The sequence below is a fragment of the Nelumbo lutea genome, chromosome 7 (assembly GCF_056320005.1).
Source record: "Nelumbo lutea isolate HS-2025 chromosome 7, American lotus-T2T, whole genome shotgun sequence".
NCBI lineage: Eukaryota > Viridiplantae > Streptophyta > Magnoliopsida > Proteales > Nelumbonaceae > Nelumbo > Nelumbo lutea.
Window position 1 is genome coordinate 24,951,889 of NC_142690.1, and position 17,099 is coordinate 24,968,987.

At 37.8% G+C, this 17,099-nt stretch overlaps 1 protein-coding gene across 4 annotated transcripts; it reads right to left on the reverse strand.

The window, feature by feature from the left end:
- Positions 1-6,085: 6,085 nt before the first annotated feature.
- On the reverse strand, positions 6,086-16,000 carry LOC148845742 (trigger factor). 4 transcript variants are annotated; one of them, XM_088955143.1, is made up of 2 exons: positions 15,122-16,000; positions 6,086-6,374 (listed from the first exon to the last, which is right to left on the reverse strand). In XM_088955143.1, the coding sequence occupies exon 1, from the start codon at positions 15,896-15,898 to the stop codon at positions 15,125-15,127; it is 774 nt and encodes a 257-aa protein (XP_088811269.1). In that variant the 5' UTR covers positions 15,899-16,000; the 3' UTR covers positions 6,086-6,374; positions 15,122-15,124. The 4 variants fall into 4 exon arrangements, with proteins under 4 accessions (XP_088811269.1, XP_088811265.1, XP_088811266.1 ...); XM_088955139.1 differs by lacking the exon at positions 6,086-6,374 and adding an exon at positions 7,838-8,112; XM_088955140.1 differs by lacking the exon at positions 6,086-6,374 and adding an exon at positions 7,839-8,078.
- Between the last annotated feature and the right edge of the window lie 1,099 nt (positions 16,001-17,099).

Genomic DNA, 17,099 nt, shown 5'->3' on the forward strand with positions numbered 1-17,099 from the left:
GTGAACAAGATCACACTATTAATGTCATGTATGAGAATATCCATGAGCTCTGAATTGGTTGTGGCTATGTAGGACACAACCTATAGCTGCCCATCCATTATTGGTAATGGCTAGACCGAGGCTAAGAAAAAGAAAAAGTTCACCGCAACTCAACCATTAAGGTCAACCAGTGATGTCAACAAAAAAGAAAGTTAAAATCAACGTACTAGTTCATGGCTAAGAGAGAAGAGGTGAGTGATATTGTTGCTCATGCTAGGACATTGGCCAAGATCAAAATGATCCGACCCGGGTTTACCTTGTTGGAGCCCATTAGCAATGACCAACAGTGGGTTGTAAAAACTGTTTCTTGTGATCTCCCTAGCCTTTCTTTGTCTACAAAGAAAGTGGATTGTAAAAATTTTGAGGAATTTCTTGGAATAATGGGACTGAGAACACCTTGGACATGGATGATGATGCTAGAAGACAATGACTTTTCTTATGAGGACCTAGAGGAACATGAGGTCATAGAGCAAGAATGTGTCAGGCAAAGCAATTCAGATATCCTCCCCACAAGAATCCTACCCAGATGACACTAGAATTGTACATTGGGAACCCAATAAATGGTAACATGCAAAAATGGGAGATGTTCTCAATGTACAGTTGTAATGAGGTATGAATAGGCCTGGGTAGGGTTCTTGTGGGTAGGAGATCTGAACTCCAAACCAATTCAGATCTCATCTCCACAAGAATCTTACCCAGGCAAAGCAACAAGTAGATTGCAAAGCAAAAAGGGGCATGCATTGACGAAGATGATTGGATCTTCGTCAAAAAGGGGAAATGAAGATGATTGAAATCAAAGGCACTTGGGTCTGAAAGCAAACAACATTAACAATGAAAGTGCTTGCATGGAATGTTAGGAGTGTTGGACGCCCAATTTTCAAAAGGAGTGTTGGGAATTGGGGTCACTAAAACTTGGAGGAAAAACTTTGAGGCGCGTCTGAAGACATTGTCTTTAGAATGTTATTTGTCCCTACTCAGTTCCACTGTGTTTGTTGTTGAGTTACAGGCAAATCCGTTCCCAAGATACAACAGAACTTTGGGTGAGAATCTACAACTAGCAAAATTGAAGAGTCTCGGAATAAACCTTCTGTGAGACAATAGCTGATCGGACTGAGAGAGACAAATGTGATTTTTGAAACTTTTGTGTGCAATTGTTTGATTCATACTCCTTAAATAATTTCTGAAGTCATGGAGTAGAGAAAGGTTATGGTTCATAAAAGGCTTTTTAAACAGTCACAATTTCAAAAATTGTGACTGTTAAAAAGATAGTGTCAATAAACTACTATTAAAAAGACAATTAATGACTATTAACTTTGAATAGTGTAAATAAGCTACTATTTAAAAACTCAAAATAAGTCTTGTAATTTTTCAATGTAGGACAAGTTAAAAACAGGTTTTAGTAAGAGAAAAAAACTATTTTTCAAGACATATGCACAAGTGTGTTTTTCATGTAATTGATCAATCAAACCCCATTGAATTTAATATCTAATGAGATTAAAATCCAATAGTCAAAAAGGGGAAATGAAGATAATTGAGATAGAAGGCACTTGGGTCTAAAAGCAAACAACATTAACAATGAAAGTGTTTGCATGGAATGTTAGGAGTGTTGGGACGCCCAACTCTCAAAAGGCAGGTGAAAGAACTGATTAGGCTCTATAAACCTATCATTTTGGTTCTCATGGAGACAAGGGTTTAGAAGGCTAATAGTAGTAAAATTATTAGGAATTTTGGTTTTGATTCCTGGTTTGCTGTTGACTTGGTTGACTTTTCTATTGGATTATGGATCCTATAGAACAAATCTCTATCTAATCTGGATATCATTTTGTCTAACGATTGATTAGTGCATTGTCTTATTAAAGATCTAGATGTTAATCTAAATTGTCGTAGTGTCCAAAATTTTTGTTATGGTAATCGCTCAAAGATGTATATAGCTGTCCTTACAAACAAACTTGGTGTGTTTTAGGTGATTTAAATGCGATTAGAGCCATTAATGATAAGTTAAGTGGAAGCAGTCAAAGAAGAGATTTCAATAAAATGATTTACTACTGTAATTAACTTGATGGATCTAGAAACAAAAGGTTGCAAATTCACTTGCAGAAGTAAAAATGTTTTTCAGAAATTAGATAGAACGTTAGTGAATGATTTATGAAGAACCTCTTACTCAAATGCTTTTGTAGAAAATCTCCCTTTCCTAAGTTTGGATCACACTCCAATGTTGTTATATAGACACCTAGAGTGAGATCAATTCTAGCCCTAAACCTTTTAGGCTCCGTTTGGTTTGTGGAAAGATTTGGGTGGGATGGGAAAAGATGGGATGGAAAAGTATAAAAATTTAACTTTCCAATGTTTGGTTTTATATAGAAAAATTATCATCACAAAACAGAGTTCTTGGAGGTGTCAGAAGTTATACCATGGCAGAACCCAGATTTGTTTGGTTTTATAGGAGAATGTTCATATCTGCAAACCCAGATCTAAGTTCTACCATGGCAAAAAACCTCTGATCTGTGTTTGCGTCAATCTGGGTTCTACCATGGCGGAAACATCTTCAACGGTGGTGGCGGCAAAAGGTAGAAGGGCAAAGGAGATTACCAACAATGATGGTGGCGGTGATTACCAGCAACGGTGGTGGCGGTGGTTATCAGCAGCGGTGGTGGTTACCATAAGGGAAGGAGAAAGTGAAAGTGGTGGCTGTAGAAAGTAGAAGGGCAAACCCAGCAGCAGTGGTAGCAGTGATTACCATTAGCGGCGAGGCAGAGGATGAGATTGAGGGTGAAGAAACTTGAGTATTCTCAAGTTTTTCCATTAGGATCACACTAAATCTCACATCCCACTTTTTTCTCATCCCATCCCCTTATTTCCCTTGAAACAAATGAGAGAAAAATGAATACTTTTGGAATATTCCATTTTTCTCATCCCCATCCCACAAACCAAATAGAGCCTTAAGTTTGAAACAATTGTGAGAATCTTAAGGACATCATTCAAAATGTATGGAATGAAATTATCAGTGTGGCTCCAGGGGGTCAATTTGAGTATGCTTGTTATCCATTATTAAGGTCCTATAACACCAACAATATTCAATATCTCAAGTGTTTGTTCACCCTTAATCATCAAGTGTTTAGAACTTTAGATCAGGAGACTGACTGAGTTTAATTACATTCTTCATTATGTTTAATTCAATGAGGATGAGCTTTCCTAATTGACCATCAATAGCTCCATGACCTCAACTACCACCACAAGCCACACATCGTCATCTTATATTTTGATATGCATAGTTGCAATGTACTGTGGGTAGGGTGCCGGTAGAGAAAGTGAGTAGGAAATCTGTCCACCCTAGAAACCGCCCAACACCTACTCATCATCTTCGCCCTTCTCCATGAGCCTTACGTCATCACCTTTTCTTCCTCAACCTGAATCACTCTCTCCTTCCTCTTCCCAACCACCACCTCCAATGCCACCCCCTTCCAACACTTATCCCATGATAACTAGGGCCAAAAAGTGATATTTTCAATCCCAAATTCTACATGGTCAGCCCTCATTCTCTTTCATCTGATGAACCCACCTGCTATTCTAAAGTGGCTAAAGATGCTAACTAGTGTGAAGTTATGGCCTCAAAAATACATGTCTCTGCATAGTGGTACTTGGGGCTTAACTCCCCATGAATTTGATTGGTTGCAAATGGGTTTATCACATAAATTAAAACCCTAATGGTTCTATCAACCGCTACAAGGAATGGCTTGTAGCCAAGGTTTTTCATCAATGCTCTAGCTTGGATTATACTTTTAATTCGGTTGTCAAATTGGCCACCATTTACATTATCCTTTTCATTGTTATCTCCAAGAATTGGATGATTCATTGACGTGACTTTTAAAATGCATTCTTGCATGGGGCTCCAATTGAGATTGTTCACATGTGACAACCTCCTACTTTTTAGTGAAAGACCTTGGACCTCTTCACTTTTTCCTTGGGATTGAAGTTCATTGTATGGGTTCTAGTATCCTTCTGTCTCAATGCAAGTACAATGTTGATTTACTTCAACGTGCTAAGATGGATAGTTGCAAACCAATTTCTACACCCATGGTTGTGATTGCAAACTCTCTGTCTGCTAGTGATCCACTTCCTTGTGGCTTTGAGTACAAAAGCATTGTGGGTGTTCTTCAAGTATCTTATTATTATCAAACCGGATATTATGTTCTTTGTGAACGAGGTCTATCAATATCTTCACTCTCTTACCTTTAACCATTGGGCAGTTGTCAAGTGAATTCTCATATTCCTTAAAGCACATTATTGATGTTGGGTTCATGATTCAGCCTTTCTAGAGTATGAATGGCAATGGGGTGAGTTCAAGGCAGGGATTATATTCCCCATAACCCCAATTTTGAAATAAATCCACATCCCCAACCTCGATCCCTCTTGGGAATAAAAGTTGTCTTCTATCCCTGATCCCCAGAGACAGATTCCCCACAGGGACTCAAATCTCTGAAAATTTTTAATTAATAGTATTTTTTGATAAATAAATTTATTTAAAATAAATGAAAGTTTTAAAATATAAATAATATTTTAAATGCATTTTCAAATTGGAGTCGGGCCAGGGCGGGGCATTCTTTCCCCATCCCTATCCCCACCTACCAATACAATTCCCAACCAAATGGGGTTGGGGAGGTTGAGTACCTGGTGGGGATGGAAAAAATTGTCATCCCAATTTAGAGCCTACAATTGTATACCATTCCTAATGCCAATTGGGCAGCTGCCCAAAGGACTGACACTCTCAAGTTAGGTATTGCATCTTTCTCGAGAACAACTTGGTCTCATGGTCCTCTAAGAAGCAATCCACTATTTCCCAATCGAGCACTAAAATTGAGTATAGAAATGTTGCCTTGGCATTTGCTGTATGTGCTCCTTTGGTTATAGTCTCTTCTATTTAGGGTTGTCAATGGGTTGGGTCCAACCTGATGGACCTAAAAGACCTAAATCAATTGGATATCTAGTTCTAGGAACTGGAACCAACAGGTTGGTTTTGGGTCCTAATATAGAGTCCCTATAACTATTGGTTCAGAACCAGTTCCACCTAGCCCCAAACCGATTCAAACCTGACTCGTTATATATAATGTATAATATATTAAATAAATAAATTATATATGCTATAATATAATATATATTAAACATAAATATTTCTTTTTTATTTATTATAATCGGATTTGTCCCAAGAACCACTCGGTTTGGTTCTGGGTCCAAAAATTACAAACCCTATCAGGTCCGGTTCTAGGTCCGAGTCCTCAATGTTCCGATTTCAACTTCTATTTGAGATTGATGCTTCTACTTCTATGCTCACTAACCTAGTCTTTCATGGATGTACAAACATTCATGACCAATTAGTAAACATTCATGAGTTGCTCTCCCATTATCGTTCCTCCTTGAGTTCTAAAACTGACCTTGGTTTCCTCTTCTAGGGTTAGTTTTTTTCTTTTTTTTTGGGAAAATTCCCGATCAGTACCCTGTAGTTTGGATCAAGTGACACTTTGGTGCCCAAACTTTAAAATGCGACAATTCAATACCTAAACTTTCAAAATGTGACAATCCGGTATCCATCATTAACCAATCCGTTAATCAGCCATTAAATGACATTTGAAAAGTCAAAAATGCCCTTCAACATTTAATTCTCTTTATCAACCATCCAAACATTGACAAAAAACTGAACAATCCCAAATCCTAGCCTCTTCTATTAAAAAATGTTGGTGATTGCTTAAAAAAATCTAGAATTTGGGACTACTCCTTTTATTGTCAATCTATTCAAAAAAACTTGACAATATTGAAACGATGATTCAATCACAAGATATTTTGGATAGGATGGCCGAATTGTGTTAAACTTGTTAAATTGTACAAACATTTAGGCTGTGTTTGGTTGTAGTGCACTTTTATTTGCACTACTACAAATGCATGGGAGTGCAAATGTAAAAAATGCAAAATTTTGCTTGATTTTATTTTGGATTTTACTTTATTCTGTTTCATATCTTAATTTACTTCATTTGTACTGCAATCAAATAAAATAAGCTAAAAGCTGAAAGTTGAAACTAAAATAGGCCGAAATTTACATTCAAATCATTTGCACTGTTATGGTTTTGCATCAGTGCAAATTTATTTGCATTGCAACCAAACACAGCATTTGGATAGATGTATGTCAAATACCTTTAATATTTACATAGATAACTCTTACATTTGTATGAGATAAGAATCTAAGTAGGATATTTTTTAGGATGATATTTCTGACTTGCTTCATGTCGATGATGATGATGATGATATGTAATCTAATTCAAATTTCAAATACCTCAAAAAGCCACCTGTTTCATCCATGTTATTATCAATCTTGGACATGTTTAATCAAGTGGCTTTTGACTTCTAACAAATAACAAAATATAAATAAGGTGAGCTAATTTTCTTAACTTGATAGAGAAATAGAATAATATGAAAAACTGACAACTTGGAGTTAAAACCATTTACAAGCAAAGCATAATAGTTCAGGAGGCTTGGATTATCATTTAAATTTACCTAAAATCCAGGTTTGCAGACATGGGTATAGGGCACCCATACCTTGCCCCATTGTGTGGTGTCAGAATTAGGATCCAAACCAAGAAATATAGGTCCAAATTAGTAGATCAGCTAAACCAGAAATTTGATAAACTGATTGGTCTTTCAATTCTATTGATAGGATAGGAAAGCCTAATAGTCCTTAAGCTTTATTTTAATCTCTATTGCTACTTGCCCATTTATTGTAAAACAATCAAGTCATCCGAATCTCATTGATTGGCTGCTGATATTAAGAAAACCAGAAAGAGAAAAAGGTTATCTTAGTCTCATTACAGAGTTCAATTTCCAAGGATGGCCAAGTTAGTTTTTAATAGGGTAATATAATAATAATCCAAAATGAACCATGCCAAGCATCCCTAATTAATTATAAGCTAGCAACAGCTACCTAACCCAACCAATAATTGTTTCTTTCAACCCAATTCCTAGGAGCAGTCACCAAATTATTTACTTCTTAGAAAAATACCCAACAGAAACTTAGTGGCATTTGCTATATGGAATTATGGAAATGCCTAACGAATATACTGATAATTTACTGAGGGGGAGGAACCACAGGTTCAAACACTCAGGTTCCTTCACAAGTTCAAAAAGCTAAGGAATTATTGAAATGCCTAATAGTTATATGGGTTATCTTAGTCTCATTACAGAGTTCAATCTCCAAGATGGCCAAGTTAGTTTTTAATAGGGTGATATAATAATAATCCAAAATGAACCATGCCAAGCACCCCTAATTAATTATAAGCTAGCCACAGCTACCTAACCCAACCTATAATTGTTTCTTTCAACCCAATTCCTAGGAGCAGTCACCAAATTATTTACTTCTTAGAAAAATGCCCAACAGAAACTTAGTGGCATTTGCTATATGGAATTATGGAAATGCCTAAAGGCTATACTGAAAATTTAATGAGGGGGAGGAACCACAGTTTCAAACACTCAGGTTCCTTCACAAGTTCAAAAAGCTAAGGAATTATTGAAATGCCTAATAGTTATATGGGTTCCTTCCCAAATTCATAAAGTCAGGAAATATGGATATGCCTAACAGCTATAGGGCTCCTTTCCAACTTCAAAAAATATAAGATTCTTTCCATGCCCTCTAAACTTAGGTTTTTTCAATCCAACATTCAAAGACTATGATAGGCTACTGCCTATCTCAGGGCTCCTTCGAGGGGAACCGACCTCCTGAGAGAGAGAGAGAGAGAGAGAGAGAAAGAGAGAGGGAGGGAGAAAACGAGTATTCTTCTTATTGTCATTGATAGAAGGCGCAGCTTATATAAGCAGTAGCTGGCCATTACATTGCAGAGAACCAACTCAGTTGGTTATGATAGTGGAATTAGTTGGGATTCCATCGAACGTGAACTAGAGCTGCTCAGGTGTTGGGCGGGGATTCCTCTTACGTGTATACACCATAGTGATGGGTGGTCGAGGCCCATTAGCATAGAGGCCTGGGCTTGGGCCAGCTCCTGTGTTCTCACCAGACTAGGTTCTTTCAATCACCTACAAGATATGGGCAGCTATACTACATACAACAAATAACTAATAATTGATAACATACAACTGACAGTGATATTCTCCAACAATGTCAAACTTCCATTGAGCATATTATCAATCAGCAAATATAGAAAATGTAGAGCATATATTTTGATGTCATGACACTACTTCAACGAACCAATAGTCTACTATATGTCAGCCTGAACTTCAGAGTCTACTATAGTGTTTTTACGTGAAACTTTAGTCTACTACTATGTCTCAACTTTGGGTTCTATATTCTCATATATGCACATGTATAAACAAAAGAGTGCGTGACTAGTGTGGCTAGTGTGAATTATTCTCTCTCTTATCTGATCCTGCTAAGAAAAACCTACTAAGCTAGTTATGATATTACAATTGGGTTTTCCAAGGATTCAATCTAGATAGCCATATGGAAGGGGTTCACACTATGAGTTAATTAAAGCACAGATACAAACATGCAAGGGCACATGTATCAACGGAAATACATATAGGCTAAGGAGCACGTACATTTTTATGAGGCATCCCTTTATAGTCTTGTTTGACTAACATTTGCTAGAAGGGAAACTCACCTAACAAAATTTTCTAATTGGAGGTATATATTTATTCCTTTTTAATGTCGTACATTCTAATTAGTTGCCTCCATACACCAAGTTCAAGGACAAATTTTTATTGAGTGCTCCAGATTTAATCATTATACGACTAATGTATCTGTAGTTTCCATACACCAAGTAACATAACCTAAATTGATTGGGCTTAATAAGCTGACCTGTTGCCTATTAAAAAAACATGATAGCAAGCTATCATGCATTTGTTTATCTGAGACTCCAGGCAAAAGCCAAGTTAAGCTATCATGCATTTGATCTGAACTAGTATAAGTCTAGTGAATACCTTAAGCTTCAACATTTCTTATTGTTTTTTAGTCAACACTATAGGAGGAAATAAAACAGGTAGCTAGAGTAAAATAAAACTATTCACATATCTCAATATGGACCATGTTGAACCTTATCTTCAACAAAAATGAAATTTGTCATAGACAACTGATCACCTGTACCTTTGTATAAGGATAAAGGCATCTTATCCTAAAGTGGATTCAGAACCCCTTGTTGGGTACAGCCATAGGCATCATTTCAAATAATATAGGAAGAAGAATGAAGTAAAAGTGAGGCTAATATATATACAGTTAATCCTTTACCTACTAGTTCTTGGAAAGATTAGGAATCTATTAATTAATAGAGCCTATAGAGATTAAGTTTTGAAATTAACAGAAAATAACTTTTTATATATGGCATGAAAACAATATTTTAGCAACCAAACAAATATACCATGAAATAAACAAGATACTGATAAATTTATAGGTTATTAGGTTGTACAGCGAGGAGGAAACCCTAGTATTAAATAGGGGAAATCTCGCTGAAACCCATTCCACAAATTTACTTCACAGTACACCTCACCAATTTAAAACTTCCAACACCCCCACTTATCACACCATACCCCCCCCTGTATTGGCATCAATTCCCCAATATCACTATTCCCATATGTGCGGTGAAGTAAAAATTTGTGAGGTAGGGTAAATGAAGATTCCCCTATTAAATACGTAAGGGAAATTGAGATGACTTAACAAGGGAATTGGTTCATTCAAAGAACATATTAGTATTAAATATTACCATGTATTTAAATCAATAATTTAAAAGGCAGAGGCGCGACGAAAGGCGTTCCACTACCTAGATACGTGAGGCTTAGTTCAGAACGTAAGAGGCATAAGATTCCCGAACACAAGGAGGCATAGTTCTTCCCCTTCCCTTTCTTTTCCTTTCTTTTCTTCTTTTTTTTTTCTTTTTTTTTTCTGTTTTTACATGAGGTGTGCATGAGGCGTACACCTCTAGCATGCCTCATGAAAAAAGGGTATGAGGCGTACGCCAGGGGGCACCTTGCCTGAAGGCTCCAAGCATACGCCTCCCACGCCTTTTAAAACACTGATCTAAATGTAAGACTGTACCTGTTTGTTTACCCCTGTAGTTTGAGAAAAATGTAATTGAGATGACTTAACAAGAAGGGAATTGAGGTTAAAAGGAAGCTAGAGACTCTACAAGGCTAAAAATAAGCTAAAATGTAATTTGATGGAGTAACCCATTCTTCATGAGTTCAGGTTGGACATAAAAACAATTCTCCAAGAGTCCCTAACCATGCCTCCGGCAAATATATGCCAACCCAAACGCATCAAAGGCAGATCATCATGAAAATTGTTGTCATTATTTGGACTGCTGATATTACAGATATGTTGCCCATTCTCTCTCTCTCTTCTTGGTTGCCACTTGCCACATGTTACCACACGAGGCATCTCCCTCTAGTTATAGTCTCATACCCAAAACTGGAACCCCATTTCAATTGGCTTAGATTCTTTGCCACTCACTACATGTAGCAAGTGAAAAAGACGGGCAATTGTAAGCATAGACTTTCCAAATTACTTTGTCTTTCTTTCCCCTTCTTTTATTTTTCTTTCTCCCTTGGGCTCCACCCCTTATTTTCATTTCTTTCCTTTTCTCTCTCTTTCCCTTTCTCTCTCTCTCCCCTAATTTTCTTCCTTATTTCTCTCTCCCCCAATGTTCCTTTTAAGACCTAATAAAACCCCAAAGGCTCATTGGGACTAATTTTTTAGTCTTTACGTTTTAACAAGATCACAAAAAAAGGCTTGCTTCCGTTCACCGCCTCTACTGCACATCAAATAGATTGGATTTCTTGCACACCTCCTTGGTTTCTCATTTCACTAGGGCAACTACTATTCGGCCATTTATACTGCTTCATAATAGGCTTTTGCAGACCACCCTCAAACCTTCCGTACATGTGACATTGTACGCTAAACAATATCCCAATTCAATTAACTGGGAAGATCTACAGCCGCTTGATTTAATGATAGTATTTTATTTCATTTCATCTACATTTCTGGTTGTTCATTATAACCATTGTGGCATTGTTTTGTCTTGACTATGGTCACATATAGATTATAAAGTGATTCTTGATAACCCTATTTCCTTGGCTATAAGCATTTATCTTTCAGATTTGGGTCTAGAATTTATTTCTATATTTTGAACAATTAATTTTTCTATTCAGATTTCTTTGAATCTCCAAAGCCAATTGATCCTGCGAACAAAGTCACAACTACTCCTTGATGGTTTCTAAAAGACCCCCCCATGCCTGCCCTCACCGGATTGCCAAAGGAGCTGTCGTTAAAGTTCAATTTCAGCTTATTTGGCATACAATCCCTTTATGTGTATCTGTTTGTACCACTTCAGTCCATTTCCATAATATGTCCTTTGTAGAGACATCTCTGAATGGTTCCACTGTTTTTACCCAATCAGATCTGACTTTTATGGTTTCAATCACTTACTCCTTAGACTTAACACTTCTCATTAAAGATCCTTTGGTTTCTTTCTTCCCAAATAGTTCATACCAAGGATGCTCTTATTGTCCTCCTCAAACATCTTCCCCTTTTTCTGTTGCTTCAAGAAGTTGGAGTTGAATAAACTAACCACATCTTGTGGGGAAACCTATCTGCAACCAAAAAGAGGGCAAAAGTATTCCCAAATGCAAGACACAAAAGAGTAGGAGATTAGTAAATGAGAAAAGGGTCTCACCATTAACCTTACAAAGGATACACATGAGGAGAGAGACATTTACTTGGCCTTCTTTTCTGTAGCACATTGCAAGTGTTAACCTTTTTCAAGGAACATTTCCCAACAAAGAGCTTGCAATTTAGGAGGGATTGGTTTGCACCAAATTTCTCCCACTAAGAAACTCACCCCACATGTTTTGAGTGGATAAGAAGATTAAAGAAGGATGCACAAGAGAAGAGGCCATCATGGGAGGGATATCATACTCTACCATCCAAAAAGGTTTGATCTTAAAAAATAAATAAACAAATAAAACTTTTCCAAACTGGAAAATAGGAGAATAAGGGATTCACACTTCAAACCCCTTCTGAACCCAAAGTCACAATTTAGCCCATGTTCTAAGGACAAACCAAATAAAAAAGCAGGTTCCCCCTTATGGTTTGGTGATGAGTAGAATACAACGAATTGCAATTTAAGGGGTAAATCCCCAATCTAGAGGTCTTCCAAGACTAAGACTCTACTCCCACATCCCACATTGATACGGATGAAATTAAGAAAGGTTCACAATACCTCAAAGATTACTTTCCATGGGGAGTTTGAAGCAATATAAGGTGCTAGTTTTGCATCCCAGGCTCCCAACCTTTTGTCCGCTACACCATGAATGCCTCCAATGACCCTACGCCACAATCCATTTCCTTCTAGGGGAAAAATCCAAAGTCACTTTCCTAGAAGAGTTGTATTCCTCTTATTCAAATTCCCAAATACCTAGTCCTCCTTGCTCCTTAGATTTACACACCTATTCCCATTTCACCAAATGATCTTTCTTTTCATCTCTTGGCTCTCATAACAAGTCTCATCATTTTTCTAGTTGTCTTTCTATTTTTTGTCAGGATTCTAAAGGTGGACAGGTAGTAAGTGGGCAAATTAGTTAGGGTGGATTTGATCAAAGTGAGCCTTCCTCCCATAGAGATGTAGCTCCTCTTCCACAAAGCTAACTTTTTAGTAAATCTTTCTACAATTGGTTTCCAAAAGCTATCTGCTCTTGGGTTTTCTCCCAATGGCATACCAAGATTCTCTAGAGGTCAATGTTTCACCTCACATCCTAGTATCCCGGCCAACAACTAAATGTCTCCCTCTCCCAAATTAACCTCCACCACACATGACACAACTCTCTTTCCAATTGACTTTTAAATTTGAGATCCTTTGGAAACGATCAACCAAAGCTTTCAAGTTCCCTAAACTGAGTTCAGTACAGTTCTCAAAAAAAAAAAAAAAAAAACAACTATGCCATCTATAAATTGCAAGTGAGTCACAACAACCTCATTTCTCCCAATCTTCCACCTCTAAACTGGTTTTCAATATCAACCTTACTAATCAACCTACTCAATGCCTCAGCAATAAGGGTGAACAAGAAAGGGGAAATGGGATCTCCTCGCCTTAGACCTATTTTACCCAAGAAAAAAAAATCCTTAGCCACTCCATTGATTAATATTGAGAAATGTGTCGAACTAATACAGCCTTTGATTCATTATCTCTATCTCTCTCCCATGCCAATTTTTTCCAACAAATCCAGGAGGAAGGACCAATCCACCATATCATAGGCTTTCTCCAAATCCAATTTGTAGATTAAACCTTCCCTTCCCTGCTTTTTCTTTTCTAGCACAAACTCATTTGCCACAAGAATTTGGTCAACTATTTGTCTCCCTTCAAAAAAGGCTTCTTGATTTTGAGAGATTACCAAAGGCAAAATAGTCTTAAACCTTCTAGCCAGGACATTAGCGATGATTCTATATAGACTACCTACAAGGCTTATAGGTCTATAGTCCTTTGTAGTCTTGGCCTCTTTGTTCTCAGGCACCAGGGCTAGTAATGTTGCATTTGCCCCTTATGATAGAACTCAACAAAAACATCCATCAAATCGGCTTTTATGATTTCCCAACAATCTTGATAGAAATCCAATAAGAAACCATCAGGCCCTGGGGCTTTAGATCTTTCCATTGAGAAAACTGCTTCATGAACCTCTTCCACACTGAAGCTTCTTTCTAGAGGGGCTACTTGGGTTTCTAGCACTCTAATCTAATCCAAGTTCCCCACTTCTGTGTTCCTTTCTCCTAAGGAGGCAAAGATTGACTTAAAATGATCTAAAAAATTCTTGACAACTTCCTCCTCCAAAGTTACCACCTGACCTTCAACCTCAATGCTAGAGAGATCAAGTAGTAGAAGGAACAATACCTACCAGCGATGGTAAAGCGAACAAGCAACAAGTGGTGGTCTGGAGCCCTAAAGCACTGGAAATCCTTGCAATCGACTCTTAGGTTAGGCAAAAAAAAGTGAGGTTAGGGATCTTTCATGAATAAACAGGAATGAAATATAGGTACAAGAAGGACCTATACCTGCTGAAGACGGAACCATTAGTTGGACTTGAGCGGCAATGACAATCCTATATAACCGGTTATACCTGCCAAGTTTGAATGGTGATGGCCCAAAGTTGTGATTCTTCCATAAACAAACAAAAGAGAAAGAAAAAAGAAACACTTAGATACTTACCGACGGCGGAAAATCCGTAGGGAATAGCAGCAATGACAGGAAATGGCAAGGCACAACGACAATGAGAAACATCTCCACTGTAAGAGGAAGAAACCCTCTAAACCCTACTCGACACTTAATACACAAAATTTGTCTATCTCACAATGCATCATATCGCATTATCTTCCTATCACGTTAAACTCCCCGTGGGATCCACGTCAGCTCCATGCCATCGTGTCATGGGGGCACCAGTGGGGCGACACAAGAAATGTCACTTTCCCAATTTACTAGGCATGGACATCGTCACTTTCCCGATTTACTAGGCATGGACATTTGTCAACGTTTTAACATTCCATGTATAGACCACTTTCCTAATTTACAAGGCATTGGTGTTTGTCAACATCTTTTCATTAAACACCTCAACCAAAAAGTAATCTTTACCTGAAAAACAGAAACACATAACTGGCGCCAAGGTGGCACTGTTTTTCTGAAAAGCGGCAACACTACCAAACATCCCCTTAATTGCATATTCAATAAAAATAGTTATGTTATGGTTATGGTAAAAATTATCATGCCGAAAAGACATCATATTGAAAAGGCTTTAATCCATCAAAACCTCCAGTTACTACTATGATAATGCCGGTTGATTGGTTAAAAGATTTTCTGGTATCTTGTCCCTCCCGTATCATAGTCAAACTTCATGAGCTTAGCAATCAGGAATTCAACATTGGGTGAGCAAAAAAAAACAGCAATCAAATCCATATAAGACAATACTTCTTTCTTCAATTAATTAAAAAGAGATAAATACTATTGTAGCAAATGCAATCCACGATCACTAAATACATGAAAAGCAAAATTACCATTCAGGCATACAGTTCCGAATCCTTAATCCGATCAAAACCCACACCACAATCACCATCGAAAGCCCTAATGTCCAACTTAGACAACACAGAATTATCAAGCAAAGATTTAACCAGCGCCACTGCCGAAGGCCCACATTCCGGCCAGGAAACACAAAGCGTCCCTTGAATCCTCCTCATCTGACACCTCGTCAAAAGCGCCGCACCAAGACCATCAACCATACTCCCCGAAGGAAACCACTCCACCCCGCAAACCATCTGTTGTCCCGACGTTGACGACGTCTCGAGCTTAAACACAAACATCTCGTCGGCAGAGAGATTTCCACGAAAATTCCGACTCTGCACCGAATCCAAAATCAAAACTCTCTCCGGCCTGATCTCTCCTTCATCGATTATCAGTTTCGCCACCGCGTAAGCCCTCTCTCCAGCGACGGGGAGCTGGACGGACATAAATAAAATGGCAGGGTCGTCGATGGAGGCGTAGATGTCACAAGATTTGGAACGGTGAGAAGGTTCGATGGGGTTGCCGGAAAAGGAGATCTCAGGGAGAATTAGGGTTCCGATTAGGGTTTTGGTGGGAATGCAGTGGTGGAGAAGATAGATAGATGCGGGAGAGATAGCCACGACGAGGAGTGATGGGCGGAGGGGAAAGTTAGAGTCAGGTTTAGAAAAAACGAAGAAGGGAAATGGGAGAGCAGGCGATGGTAGAGCAAAGTTGTTGAGGTCTTCATTGAAGAACCTTGAAGCGGGGGGAATGTCTGTTATTACATCTTCCATCTCCGTCTATCTCCGAAGCTCCTTGTTTCTCCGTTTCTCGACTTTCTGTTTCTGAGGCAACCCAAACCAGTGAAATGAGCGACAGCGACAGAGGCAGAGCGATATCAACTGATTTGGCGTGGTAAAGGGAATTGGTAGAATTAGGGACTTGGGCCTAGGTCTGGCCCAACCCGGACTTGGGCCAGATTTTGTCAATGTATTCACAGCTTTTAAGGCTACTCGTGTGTTTTACCAAAAAAAAAGGCTACTTATGCCCAACCCAACTCACACCCCAAGCCTAATAATACTTGTCTAGGTCTAGGACAATACAAGCTTGCTTGTATTAATTAAAAAAACTCTAATTTTTTATAAATTAAAGTTTTGTTTAATTTTAGTCAACATTATAGAAAATGTATAAAAAATGGGCTTCTATAGGGGAAAAAAGACCAGCTTTGGTTATTTGGCAACTCATATACATTTTCAAAAAAGAAATTGCAAAAAAGAGTAAGCGGGAGAGTTTTTATTTGAACTATATCCCCGATCCCCGATGGGGATGGGTTCCCCGCGGGACTTGAATCCTCCATTTTTTTAGATAACAGTATTTTTTATTTAAAATAAATAAAAATTTATAATTTATAAATAATGTTTTAAATATGTTTATATATATAATATAATATTATATATATAATATAAACAATACAATAAAATATATATATATATAATTGGAGTTGGAGCAAGGTGGGGACTTCAATCCCCAATCCCAACCCCGACCGAGAATTCCTATTAATTCCCTTCTCCATTTTCATCCCGCCAAAACAATTCCCATTCCTGACCCCAACAGGTCGAGAAAAACAAATTCTCATCTGAGATAGGAAAAATTGTCATCCCTACTTTAATTATATAAGAGACTTCTTTATTTATTTTGAAGGTGAGTTCCACACTCGGTTGGAACTCAAGTTATGACATGAGTTTATTTATAACCCTATAGAATTGAAATAGTTGTGCTAAATCTTAACTAGAGTCCCTGTAATAGAATGGGATTCGGTTAGTAGAACCTGAAAATGCACTTAATGAGGTCATAGATATTCATGAAGATCAAGAATTGGTATCAAGCTCTTTTCCACCTTCATGTGGATATACCAATCATATGACAAAATGTCAGGGGAGTTGAAAATCCATCAGCCTAATTCATTGGTTTCAATAACTCAGAAAAAAGCTTGAA

Bases quoted from the DNA above. Each gene is read 5' to 3' on its own strand.
- LOC148845742 (XM_088955143.1), bottom strand. From the start codon at position 15,898: ATGGAAGATGTAATAACAGACATTCCCCCCGCTTCAAGGTTCTTCAAT.